Source organism: Neoarius graeffei, chromosome 13 (genome assembly GCF_027579695.1).
Source record: "Neoarius graeffei isolate fNeoGra1 chromosome 13, fNeoGra1.pri, whole genome shotgun sequence".
Lineage (NCBI taxonomy): Eukaryota > Metazoa > Chordata > Actinopteri > Siluriformes > Ariidae > Neoarius > Neoarius graeffei.
Genome location: NC_083581.1, coordinates 40,552,003 through 40,565,355, shown reverse-complemented (window position 1 = coordinate 40,565,355; position 13,353 = coordinate 40,552,003). Strand labels below are relative to the sequence as shown.

Genomic DNA, 13,353 nt, shown 5'->3' with positions numbered 1-13,353 from the left:
CAACACTGAAGGCATGTCTGCTTGGGCGGAAGCCTTCTGCGGCAGTTACATTTTGACACGCGAGCAATGTGTCACCATAAAAATTCCGTAATTTCCATCTGTTTTCCGCGATCACAGAAAATCATTGGCCCTATGAGAGTGAGACAGTGAGAGAGCCACCCCCCCAAAAAAAAATCTTAGCGGATTTACACAATTTGGAAAAATGACTTTTTCAGAACCGAAAAAAACAGAGCTTCCGGCTCAACAGTATTATTTTGAGAAATAAAACAATCTTTGGATATACATTTGTTCATTTTTGCATACATATTACTCATTCTCTGCAGTGGTCTGAATTATTTGTTATTAAATAGTTCATGTAAGTAAGTAAATGTTAATAAGTCAAATTTACTACTTTTAAAAAAACATTTTTTTTAAAAAATCGTGGGGGTATCGAATCGTGGGTCAAAAATCGCGATATGAATCGAATTGTGAGTTGGGTGTATCGTTACAGCCCTAATAGACACAGACAACCATTCACACTCACATTCACACCTACGGTCAATTTAGAGTCACCAGTTAACCTAACCTGCATGTCTTTGGACTGTGGGGGAAACCGGAGCACCCGGAGGAAACCCACGGGGAGAACATGCAAACTCCGCACAGAAAGGCCCTCGCCGGCCACGGGGCTCGAACCCGGACCTTCTTGCTGTGAGGCGACAGCGCTAACCACTACACCACCGTGCCGCCCCCCGTTATATTATAGAAAATTAATCAACACCTTCTGACCAATCACAATCCAGGATTCGACAGTGCTGTGTATAACAATGCTATTTCTATTTAATCTAATCAAGTGTACATTCCCCCCCCCACCACACACTGCATATTCTTTTTAAAGACCAGCTGTTCACACATCTGTCTGTTCCAACAGGAGGAGAGGAAGTCAGTGAGCGTGACGACCCCGAAGAAAGTACCGAAGCCCAAAGCAGCGGGGCCAAAGGAGAAGAGCAGCGGAGACTCGGCCGCTGAGAAACAGAGACAGGAAGCACGCAAGCGGCTGATGGCTGCCAAACGAGCCGCATCCGAGCGCCAGAACTCTGCCACGGAGAGCGCCGACAGCATCGAGATCTACGTCCCTGAGGCTCAGACTCGCCTCTGAGAGAAACCACACACACACACACACACACCTGCATACTCTCATGCTTCTGAAGCGTATGGAGGCACAAAACTACAAACAGTACAAACTTGGGAAATAATAACTGTGTGTCAGCGTGGGGATTCGCGGTGCTGCCGAAGAAGTTTATTACTGTTCTTGTTGTAATAAGAATTATTCTACAGAGCTGTAATTATCTCACGGAATATATCAAACACCCGCCTGTAAATCGTCTTCATATCTCAGACGCCACGTCGCGTGTGTTTATGTGGGAGTGTGTTCTAAAGAATCCTACGCCCTTCAGTCACTCATCCCAACCCGACACGCCCCCAAGCACGCACTCAGGATTCTGCACGTGTGCACTTGTTTTACAGCAATGTGGTCTTCCTCTCCTTGCCCTCATTATTATTATTATTATTATTATTATTATTATTGTCAATAGTTCATGTTTTAGGGCATTTGAAGCATAGGAATGCGAGATGTAGTTTTTATGGCGCTAATCCTCGCCAACCTTCAGGCATCACACATTTGACAATTCATCAGTGAAACGTCACAACGGTGGCATTCACCCTGCGTTCACACTCGCAAGATCCATTTCCGAATAAATTTCCCATTTTGTTCGATTTTCTCCATTTTGTAATATGCCTCATAGGGAATAAAAGACTGCAGGGCATGCCGTTCTAGGAAAATAGTCAATGGCAGTTTGCCAATGACTCAAGTTATTTATTGACTAAAGAACGATGCATACTTGTTGTCCATTTATAGTTATGTGTAACATCCGTGAAACAAGTTAGTTTCTGTTAAGTTAGCTATAAACCTGTCGGTCGCTCACCAGTCTCTCTGTTCAGGTTAAAGTGCCATTCCACCATTGGATGTATTTTTTTGGCATAAAATACAATATATTTTATGACAACATGACTAGACAGAGAAGTCTTTTAGCTTCAAAATGATATATCAAACATAATTTTTTGACAACGACAAGTATATTAATTTTGCGACCAAAGTCACCTACCCTTTTAATTTCCGCGCGGTAGTGAAACGTGATGTCATCGGCAGGTTCCCCTTCTTGTGTACCACGTCACGTGTGACGTGGCATAGATTATCAGCAATGGCGGATAGAACGCGATTGTCAGCTTCGGAAAAGAAGCGAAGGAAAATAGCAAGTGATGCCCAAAGGAGACGGTCGATGGTGAATATCGGCACAGCAATCAACAAGTGGAAATCGCGTTCTATCCGCCGTTGCTGATTATCTGTGCCACGTCACACGTGACGTGGTACACAAGAAGGGGAACCTGCCGATGACATCACGCGCGGAAATTAAAAGGGTAGGTGACTTTGGTCGCAAAATTAATATACTTGTCGTTGTCAAAAAATTATGTTTGATATATCATTTTGAAGCTAAAAGATTTCTCTGTCTAGTCATGTTGTCATATATTGTATTTTATGCCAAAGAATGCATCCAATGGTGGAATGGCACTTTAAGAAAACAAAAATGCAGCTTGTCATGTCAGAAGCGTGAGTAACTTTGTCCTGAAAATGTACTGACTGACTGTTGCAAAGCGCCGACACTGGACACTCCGAACAAAGACGTGAAATAAATGTCTTATTACAGGCAACTTCACCATAGCAGCAATTATGCATTTTTCTTTGTTAATAACATTTTTTTTTTAATTATTATTGGGCTTAGATGATGTCTTTGGCAAACCTTAGCATGTTAGAAGGAGCGCATTGATATAAACTTGTGATTTGAAGCTGCTATGATAGAAAATGAATCGGCCAATCAGATTTGAGAATTCAGCAGCACCGTGCTGTTTCGCATCAAACAAAAGGTTTTAGACTGAATTTCTTTCTCTTTCTTTCTTTCTTTCTTTCTTTCTTTCTCCGAGTCTAGATGGAGGTTATGTAGAAAAAAAGCCTACTCCTGTTTTTCCACGCATTTTTCACGGATCTTGAAAACACTCCGACAGAAAGCGTGCAGGTGTGAACTCAGGGTCGGGATGCAGATCTCAAAACGAGTGAAACAACTTTTAACTCCTCCATATTTATTTTATTCGGTTTGTATTTTGCCAGACATGAGCATTTCAACTGTAAAATGTCCAGCTAATATTTTATTTATCCTGCATTTTTGACTGAATTTACCCACCATCCATGTCTTACAGTTCCTGTTTGAATCGTTGTTTATATTTAAGCGACTTTGTCTTTTGTGCTTGTCGTCATTCCATGTGTAATATGAGCTTTGAGTCTCAAATCTACTGCTTTATGAATGTCGAGGGGAATCTAAAATACTTCAAGGGTGTCTCTTCACACACTGACTCATTCGCAGCACTCCGATTGGAATTTTTGAAGGTTTCGTCAAGGGTTGTTTCATTGTTTAAGGCTTACTAGCTTCCTGAAGTTCATCCACCATCTACAGATTTATTTTTCCCCAGTGAATGTAAGAATGTCTGTCTGATACTGATTATCAGGTATTTTTATGGGGTTTTTTTCTTCTGCAATATTTTCCACCATAGTCTGTTGCCATGCTTCTTCTTTTTTTATGCAAGGCAGCTCATTGAGGGTCATTATTTCATCTCGCCCACAGCATTCGCTGAAAAATATTACCTGTCCCCTCAGCAGCACTTTATCAATAGTCAATAATCGGAGCGTGGATGTTGCCGTGGAAACGGCACCATGCTTGGCTCGCGCTAAAAAAAAAATTGCTCCTCTCTCGTTCCTCTTTGTCATGCACATCTCATGAAGAGGTTGTTCTGAAAATCTGTTATTTGGATCCTGTAGAATATATTACATTTGTAGAACATTTTGAATGCTTGGGATCGTTGAGAAGAGGTCTTTAGTCGGATGGGTACTTTTTATTTTATTCGAACCGATTTCCAGACAGTAACCATACAGTGCCTTGTAAAAGTATTCATCCCCCTTTGTGTTTGTCCTGTTTCGTCGCATTACGAGCTGGAAATAAAATGGGTTTTTGGAGGGTTAGCACCATTTGATTTACACAACATGCCTACCACTTTAAAGGCGCACATTGTTGTAATAGTGTGACGCAATAAGATGAGAAAAAACAGAAATCTGGAGTGTGCATAGGTATTCACCCCCTTTCGTCTGAAACCCCTAAATAAGAGCTGGTCCAACCAATTCACTTCATAAGTCACATAATTAGTTGATTAAGATCCATCTGTGTGCAGTCAAAGTGTCACATGATCTGTCACATGATGTCTGTAGAAATCAGCCTGTTCTGGAAGGACCCTGACTCTGCTACACTACTAAGCAAGCAACATGAAAACCAAGGAGCCTCCAAACAGGTCAGAGACAAAGTTGTGGAGAAGTATGGATCAGGGTTGGGTCATAAAAAATATCCCAAACTTTGAATATCCCAGGGAGCACCATTAAATCCATTATAGCAAAATGGAAAGAATATGGCACCACTACAAACCTGACGAGAAGGCCGCCCACCAAAACTCTCAGACCGGGCAAGGAGGGCATTAATCAGAGATGCAACAAAGACACCAAAGATAACACTGAAGGAGCTGCAAAGATCCACAGTGGAGATGGGAGTATCTGTCCATCGGACCACTTTAAGCCGTACACTCCACAGAGCGGGGCTTTATGGAAGAGTGGCCAGAAAAAAGCCATTGCTTAAAAAAAAAAACATGTTTGGACTCCCCAAACACATGGAAGAAGATTCTCTGATCAAATGAGACTAAAATTGAGCTTTTTGGCCATCATGGGAAATGCCATGTGTGGTGCAAACCCAACACCCTGAGAACACCATTCCTACAGTGAAGCATGGTGGTGGCAGCATCATGCTGTGGGGATGTTTTTCAGCTGCAGGGACAGGAAAGCTGGTCAGGACTGAAGGAAAGATGGATGGCACTAAATACAGGGCAATTCTGGAGGAAAACCTGTTTGACTCAGCCAGAGGTTTGAAACTAGGATGAAGGTTCACGTTCCAGCAGGACAATGACCCTAAACATACTGCTAAAGCTACACTGGAGTCGTTTAAAGGGAAACATTTAAATGTCTTGGAATGGCCTAGTCAAAGCCCAGACCTCAATCCAATTGAGAATCTGTGGCATAACTTGAAGATTGCTGCACACCAATGCAACCCACCTAACTTGAAGGAGTTGGAGCAGTTTTGCCTTGAGGAATGGGCAAAAATCCCAGTGGCTAGATGTGCTAATCTAATAGAGACATACCCCAAGAGACTTGCAGCTGTAATTGCAGCAAAAGGTGGCTCTATAAAGTATTGACTTTGGGGGGGGGGGTGAATACCTATGCACAGTCCAGATTTCTGTTTTTTCATCTTAATTATTGTTTGTTTGTGTTACAATTTAAAAAAAAAAAAAAATGTGCACCTTTAAAGTGGTAGGCATGTTGTGTAAATCAAATGGTGCTAACCCTCCAAAAATCCATTTTAATTCCAGCTTGTAATGCGACAAAACGGGACAAACACAAAGGGGGATGAATACTTTTGCAAGACACTGTACATCACTTTAGTCTACACCTATTGTCTTGAGACCAGACTCCAGCTTCAGGGTAAATCCTATGAAATGGTCATCTGGAGTTCACAATTCTGCATTACATCATTGAAAATAGCAATTTATGACCAATTTTTGGTCCGTGCTGCCCTTCATAATGTATCGGACACCTTTTTTCACATCACTCCTCACCCTGCATTCACACTAGTGAGCGACAAGCAGCTGTTTGTTGTTTCTGCATACATGCTCGTCACAGAGCCACAATTTTAGCGGCACTTGAAATTTGAATTGAGATTTTCTTAATTCTATGCAAATTAGTTGTGACGCTATGAAGTCCAAGCTATAATTCCTGGCTCAAATGATCTCTCGGACCATCGCTTTAGTGTTTGTGGACCGATGTGTCCTTAGTTTGCTACTTACTCAATTTGTAATTGAAATTATTTCCAAAAATGGGCGTGTATAGAGACATTAGGAAGAAAATTGAAGCTTGGCAGGAAGTAGTTGGTACCACTGGTAACTGTACGTAGCTGGGAGAGTTAGCTTGCGTTAGTAATTTAATCTGACCGCGAAGCTAGTTCAAAGTAGGCATGTAAATCAAACATCTGATCTTCGCACTGATTAGTGTTTTAGCTTTATAGAAGATATTTATAGCTGAAAAAAAAACAAAAATGCTGTACAAGCCACGCCCACAAGTGACACAAGCTACTTGTTGCTTGCCAGTGTGAATGTAGAGTGATACAACCCATACAAAGAGCTCCTGGAAACACATGGCTGTCCATCCCCGAGTACCACCAAGATACCAGTCTCTTAATGTATAGGTGTGTGTGTGAGGGAGAGAGCGCTGTACGGCATATCTGTGAGCTCCATCATGCAACACTCCGATTTCACACTGTTTTTGAATCTTGCCAGCAAACATCACATTACCCATAAAACTCATTACACATAAAATGAGCGCTCATGATCCATGTGGATTTCATGATTTCATGACGCTCCTACAATCCAACTTTTTTTCCTGTACCGTAGACCGAAATGTACGCTAGCGTTAGTTTTAGAATCTACAGAATGTGCATATTTTGGAAAAATTTTTGACAAGCTGTACATTTTCATTGTCCAGAGAAATATTAAACTTCCTTTTCTTTTTTAGACATCGTGTTGGTCATCATTCATCTCTCAGCTTTCTTTTACGTTTAATCTGCACAACGATAGCATCACATGATCCCAGAGCAACACCATTTCATATTTTACAAAAAAAAAAAATGAAAGACACTTTTTTTTTTTCCTCTCTCTCCTTTTCACTTTTTGATTATAATAAATTGTGTGTGGCGGTGAGGTGCATGTCAGCGGGTAAGGGATCCTGCTCGCTGTCTTGTTTGGAGGTTCTTATTGGGTTTTGTGAGTAATGAAACTGAAATGTGTCAAACCTTTAATTTAACTGTCAGATGTGAACTCTGTTTTATGAACCACCCACTGATCTTTGCAAGAAGATGAAGGTTTATTAAAGCGCAGTCCCACTCGGCTTTATCTCACACGCTGATTTCTGGATTCAGGTAGAAAGCATGAACTTCACTGCATAATATTTATCATCATTAAGTTGGAATGATTGAATTAAGGGGAAAATGGGATTGTTTTGTCTTCAAGCTAAAGCATCAATAGTCCTACAGTCATAGCAGATATTTTATGTAGTCGTAACGTACCACTATTTCCCGTAAACAGCAGCGGAACAGTTAAGTTTGTGAGTTTGAATCCTCTCAATACTGTCCAAGAGTCTGAGCAACCTGCATATTTATACGAACATCATGATCCGTGGAGTCCAACATTTATTTTATAATGAAATTCTGAGGTTTTTCGTTTAAACTTTGTTCATTGACATGGTTTATTTTCACTTCCTACATTACCCACAATACATTTGGACTACCTGTTGATAATGGTGCAGTGGGATTTAGCCTCGCTTCATCTATTCCTAAAGAGAGCGATGCGGCGGTGCTTTAATCCATTGGTCTGTCCAGTTCATCAGTACACTCTGCTCGAATAGGTCAGCTTCTAAAGTTAAAATTATTTGTTTGAAATATAACCAAGTCCAAAAACACAATACAAAGACAAGATATTTAATGTTCGAACTGATGCGTTTTATTGTCTTTTGTAAATATACACTCGTTCTGAATTTGATGCCTGCAACACGTTCCACAAAAGTTGGGACAAGGACATGTTTACCACAGAGTTACATCTTTTCTTTTAACAACACTCAGTAAGTGTTTGTGAACTGAGGACACTAATTGTTGAAGTTTTTGAATGCAAAATTCTTTTTTATATATATATATATATATATATATATATATATATATATATATAATTTTTTTTTTTTGGGCTTTTGTCACCTCCATTGGACAGAACAGTGCAGAGACAGGAAATGAGCGGGAGAGAGAGACGGGGAGGGACCGGGAAACGACCCCGGGCCGGAACCGAACCCGGGTCCCCGGACCCATGGCACGGCACCCCCTGAATGCAAAATTCTTGCTTGATCTACAACTTAAGTTGCTCAACAGTCCGGGGTCTCCGTTGTTGTATCTTGTGCTTCATAATGCGCCATACATTTTCGGTGGGAGTACCAGTTTAGCACCTGCACTCTTTTACGACAAAGCCATGCTGTTGTAACGCGTGCAGAATGTGGCTTGGCATTGTCTTGCTGGAATAAGCAGGGATGTCCCTGAAAAGACGACTGGATGGCAGCGTATCTTGCTGAAAGGTACATACAGGTTTTAGAGCGTTAATGGTGCCTTTACAGATGTGCATGTTACCCCTGCCATGGGCACAAACACCCCCCACCCCCATACCATCACAGATACTTTGTGCTGATAACAATCTGGATGGTCCTTTTCCTGTTTAGTCCTGAGGACACAACATCCATGATTTCCAAGAACAATCTGAAATGTGGACTCGTCAGACCACAGCACACTTTTTCCACTTTGCATCAGTCCATCTCCGATGAGCTCGGGCCCAGAGAAGTGGGCAGCATTTCTGGATAATTATGTATGGATTTCACTTTGCATGGTACAGTGGTGCTTGAAAGTTTGTGAACCCTTTAGAATTTTCTATATTTCTGCATAAATATGACCTAAAACATCATCAGATTTTCACACAAGTCCTAAAAGTAGATAAAGAGAACCCAGTTAAACAAATGAGACAAAAATATTATACTTGGTCATTTATTTATTGAGGAGAATGATCCAATATTACATATCTGTGAGTGGCAAAAGTATGTGAACCTCTAGGATTAGCAGTTAATTTGAAGGTGAAATTAGAGTCAGGTGTTTTCAATCAATGGGACGACAATCAGGTGTGAGTGGGCACCCTGTTTTATTTAAAGAACAGGGATCTATCAAAGTCTGATCTTCACAACACATGTTTGTGGAAGTGTATCATGGCACGAACAAAGGAGATTTCTGAGGACCTCAGAAAAAGCGTTGTTGATGCTCATCAGGCTGGAAAAGGTTACAAAACCATCTCTAAAGAGTTTGGACTCCACCAATCCACAGTCAGACAGATTGTGTACAAATGGAGGAAATTCAAGACCATTGTTACCCTCCCCAGGAGTGGTCGACCAACAAAGATCACTCCAAGAGCAAGGCGTGTAATGGTCGACGAGGTCACAAAGGACCCCAGGGTAACTTCTAAGCAACTGAAGGCCTCTCTCACATTGGCTAATGTTCATGAGTCCACCATCAGGAGAACACTGAACAACAATGGTGTGCATGGCAGGGTTGCAAGGAGAAAGCCACTGCTCTCCAAAAAGAACATTGCTGCTCGTCTGCAGTTTGCTAAAGATCACATGGACAAGCCAGAATGCTATTGGAAAAATGTTTGTGGACGGATGAGACCAAAATAGAACTTTTTGGTTTAAATGAGAAGCATTATGTTTGGAGAAAGGAAAACACTGCATTCCAGCATAAGAACCTTATCCCATCTGTGAAACATGGTGGTGGTAGTATCATGGTTTGGGCCTGTTTTGCTGCATCTGGGCCAGGACGGCTTGCCATCATTGATGGAACAATGAATTCTGAATTATACCAGCGAATTCTAAAGGAAAATGTCAGGACATCTGTCCATGAACTGAATCTCAAGAGAAGGTGAGTCATGCAGCAAGACAACGACCCTAAGCACACAAGTCGTTCTACCAAAGAATGGTTAAAGAAGAATAAAGTTAATGTTTTGGAATGGCCAAGTCAAAGTCCTGACCTGAATCCGATCGAAATGTTGTGGAAGGATCTGAAGTGAGCAGTTCATGTGAGGAAACCCACCAACAGCCCAGAGTTGAAGCTGTTCTGTACGGGGGAATGGGCTAAAATTCCTCCAAGCCGGTGTACAGGACTGATCAACAGTTACCGGAAACGTTTAGTTGCAGTTATTGCTGCACAAGGGGGTCACACCAGATACTGAAAGCAAAGGTTCACATACTTTTGTCACTCACAGATATGTAATATTGGATCATTTTCCTCAATAAATAAATGACCAAGTATAATATTTTTTGTCTCATTTGTTTAACTGGGTTCTCTTTATCTACTTTTAGGACTTGTGTGAAAATCTGATGATGTTTTAGGTCATATTTATGCAGAAATATAGAAAATTCTAAAGGGTTCACAAACTTTCAAGCATCACTGTAGATGAACTGTGTTTACTGACCAGTAGTTTTTCTAAAGTGTTCCCGAGCCCATGTATTAACATCCTTTATACAATCAAGTTGGGTTTTTTTTAATACAGTGCTGCCTGAGGAATCAAAGGTCATAGGTGTTCAATGTTAGTTGTAGACCTTGTCGTTTACGTGCAGAGATTACTCTGGATTCTCTGAATCTTTTGATCATGATATGGATTGTTGATTGTGAAAATGCACTTTGTACTTTTAGAAACTTTTTGTTCATAAACTGTTGGACTATTTGCCCACATAGTTTTTATACAAAGTGGTGAACTTTGCTCCATCCTTTCTTGTGAATGACTGAACCTTTCCAATTACAAATTAACCTGTTTACCTGTACAATGTTCCAAACAGGTGTTTTTTTTTTTTTTGAGCATTCTACAACTTGCCCAGGCTTTTGTTGCCCTGTCCCAACTTTTTTGGAACGTGTTGCAGGTATCATTCAGAATGAGTATATATTTAAAAAAAACAATAAAGTTGATCAGGTTGAACATTAAATATCTAGTCTTTGTATTGTACTCAACTGAATATCGGTCAGAAAGGATTTGCAAATGATTTGCATTCTGTTTTTAATTTACGTTTGCCCAACTTTTTGGGAATTGAGTTTGTAAAATTAATTATCTTGTACACTAAAAGCATAATCGCAAATATTAGAAATATTAAATATATTTGGCTGTAGTGAAGATATTTTCTTACCATTTTGATATCTTTTGCACTCTGTCTGTCTGCTGCCATGCTCATAGTTGAAGGCCGGCATTCCAGGAAGCCATCAACTATCTTCCATGAATTCTCTTGGGTGTTTATAGCGCACCAAACCCTCATCTGGTGGTGGGTACACATACACACTAATGGGCAATTTAGAGTAGCTAATTAAAATAATCTTCATATCTTTTTGAACTGGGCGGCACGGCGGTGTAGTGGTTAGCGCTGTTGCCTCACAGCAAGAAGGTCCGGGTTCGAGCCCCGTGGCCGGCGAGGGCCTTTCTGTGTGGAGTTTGCATGTTCTCCCCGTGTCCGCGTGGGTTTCCTTCGGGTGCTCCGGTTTCCCCCACAGTCCAAAGACATGCAGGTTAGGTTAACTGGTGACTCTAAATTGGCCGTAGGTGTGAATGAGAGTGTGAATGGTTGTCTGTGTCTATGTGTCAGCCCTGTGATGACCTGGATAGGCTCCAGCTTGCCTGCGACCCTGTAAAACAGAATAAAGCGGCTACAGATAATGAGATGAGATCTTTTTGAACTGTGGGAGGAAACCCATGCAGACACAGGGAGAACATGCAAAATCCACACAAAGACTTGCTGGGCTTGAACCCAGAACCTTCTCGCTGTGAGGCAACAGTGCAAACCACTGCGCCACCCTTTTGCAGTCTAGACTCTGTCAAAGATGAACGACCTTACCTTTTGGATCCATAAAGTAATCTGTAGGTAATTACAGTACGACATTTTATCTTTATCCAAAAATGTTTGCTTCCATACTTTTTTTTTCCTTTTTTTTTAACTGGAGTTAAACGGTTAACGTACAGTTGCTAACGAGTAAGGTTATAGCTGCCAGTTTATTGTTGTACATTGTGTACATTGTGATACATATGTGTTGTACATCATGATTGCCTCCTTACAAACATCTGTTTGGCTCAGTGATGCCATTTGTACATTAATTGTTCTTTTTGGGGTTTTTTTTAAATAAAGAAACGGAACAAACTCGCGTTATGTTACGTTATGACCCGAATCACGTGTACAATTCCACCTTCAAAATTTAAGCCATACCCCCTTCCGAAGTCTGATTGATTGTGGTGTGGATTGCCATCAAACTGGGTGCTGAGGAAGAAAGCGACGGAGCCATGACTTTTTTTTTTCTTTTTTTTTTTTAGCATCTGCGATGTCCATTTTTATGGATAACTATGTATTGTGCAGTGTTAGAAACCACATCAGTATGGCTGATTGACGAGTATAAACACCTTGATGAGCATGCGATGACTTGCACAACACTGAACTGGTAGCTATCAGCTTGCCTTTCTTTTAACTTTTTACTTTACATTAGGCTGGTAGCCCTCATCCTGGCTGGTCATCTACGTTTAATTCACATTAAAATTTTTGACCAAAGTACAGTATTGTTTTAATAAAAGCCAGCATATAAAGGTGTAGGAAGTAACAAGGAGATGGCGCTTAATCTTTATTTAGCAATCATAAATAGATAATTTTTTTCTTTTTTTTAACCCATACTGTATGTTTCCATATTTATTTGCAAGAGGATGTCACACCCATGTGAATACAGAAAAGCTAGCCTTGGGTTTTTGAGAATTCATCTATAGATGAACACTGTGGGGTTGAAATTTTTGTTCTGTGTTAGTTTCAATGATCTTGTGTCTTATTCTGTTTTTTTTTTTTTTTACTTTTACCTCCTATATTTCTGTGTCTAATCCTGTTCTGGAGATAACAAACATGTTTTATATTTTAAGCCAAACCTAGCATAAAAGATTTAAGATCTCTGCATGGTATAGCAATATCTCTTGGGCTTTGCCAATCCTTTTCTGTGGATTATTTGCCTCAACCTGTTTTGGGATGGCGCGATCAACATTGGCTCATCAAATCTCAATAGGGCTACAGCTTGCGTCGACTCAGTGATGGAGGAATGACTCCAGCAGACTTTCAGCAGATGATCAAGGCTGCTTTTTATAGCGCTTTCCCTCTGTTTTAGAGGAACGTTGTAGAGGACTTTGTACATTTGAAATACCATTGGACAAAGGACAATATCAAATCAGTCTTGTGTAAATCTTGCTGGACATTAAGTATTAACAGTATTTCCAATGTAGGCTCACACGAGTCTGATGATTTTTAGCACTGGAGTGTCACTTTGGGACTTCTGGTTTGTATTCTTCTTTAATTATAAGATGCTCATACCATCAACTGACCTTACATTCACTGCAACCTGCACCACCACGCCACTTTCAAAATCAGTAGTACAGCTAGACAAGTTTTTGGTAGGATTCATTGGACAAGTTAGTCAATGCAAAAAATATCCAAATTTCTTAGCTAGTACCCTGCTATTAGGCTGACAAGCTATCAAG

The 13,353-nt window shown here is 40.6% G+C and overlaps 1 protein-coding gene across 1 annotated transcript in view; it reads left to right on the top strand.

The window, feature by feature from the left end:
* The window catches only part of dlgap4a (discs, large (Drosophila) homolog-associated protein 4a), a 94,020-nt gene extending 91,977 nt beyond the window's left edge, over nt 1-2,043 (top strand). The window contains exon 12 of the mRNA XM_060937724.1: nt 908-2,043. Within this exon, the coding sequence (XP_060793707.1) occupies nt 908-1,135 (228 nt within the window). The 3' untranslated portion in view covers nt 1,136-2,043. The remainder of the gene's footprint in view (nt 1-907) is intronic.
* The last annotated feature ends 11,310 nt before the right edge of the window (nt 2,044-13,353 follow it).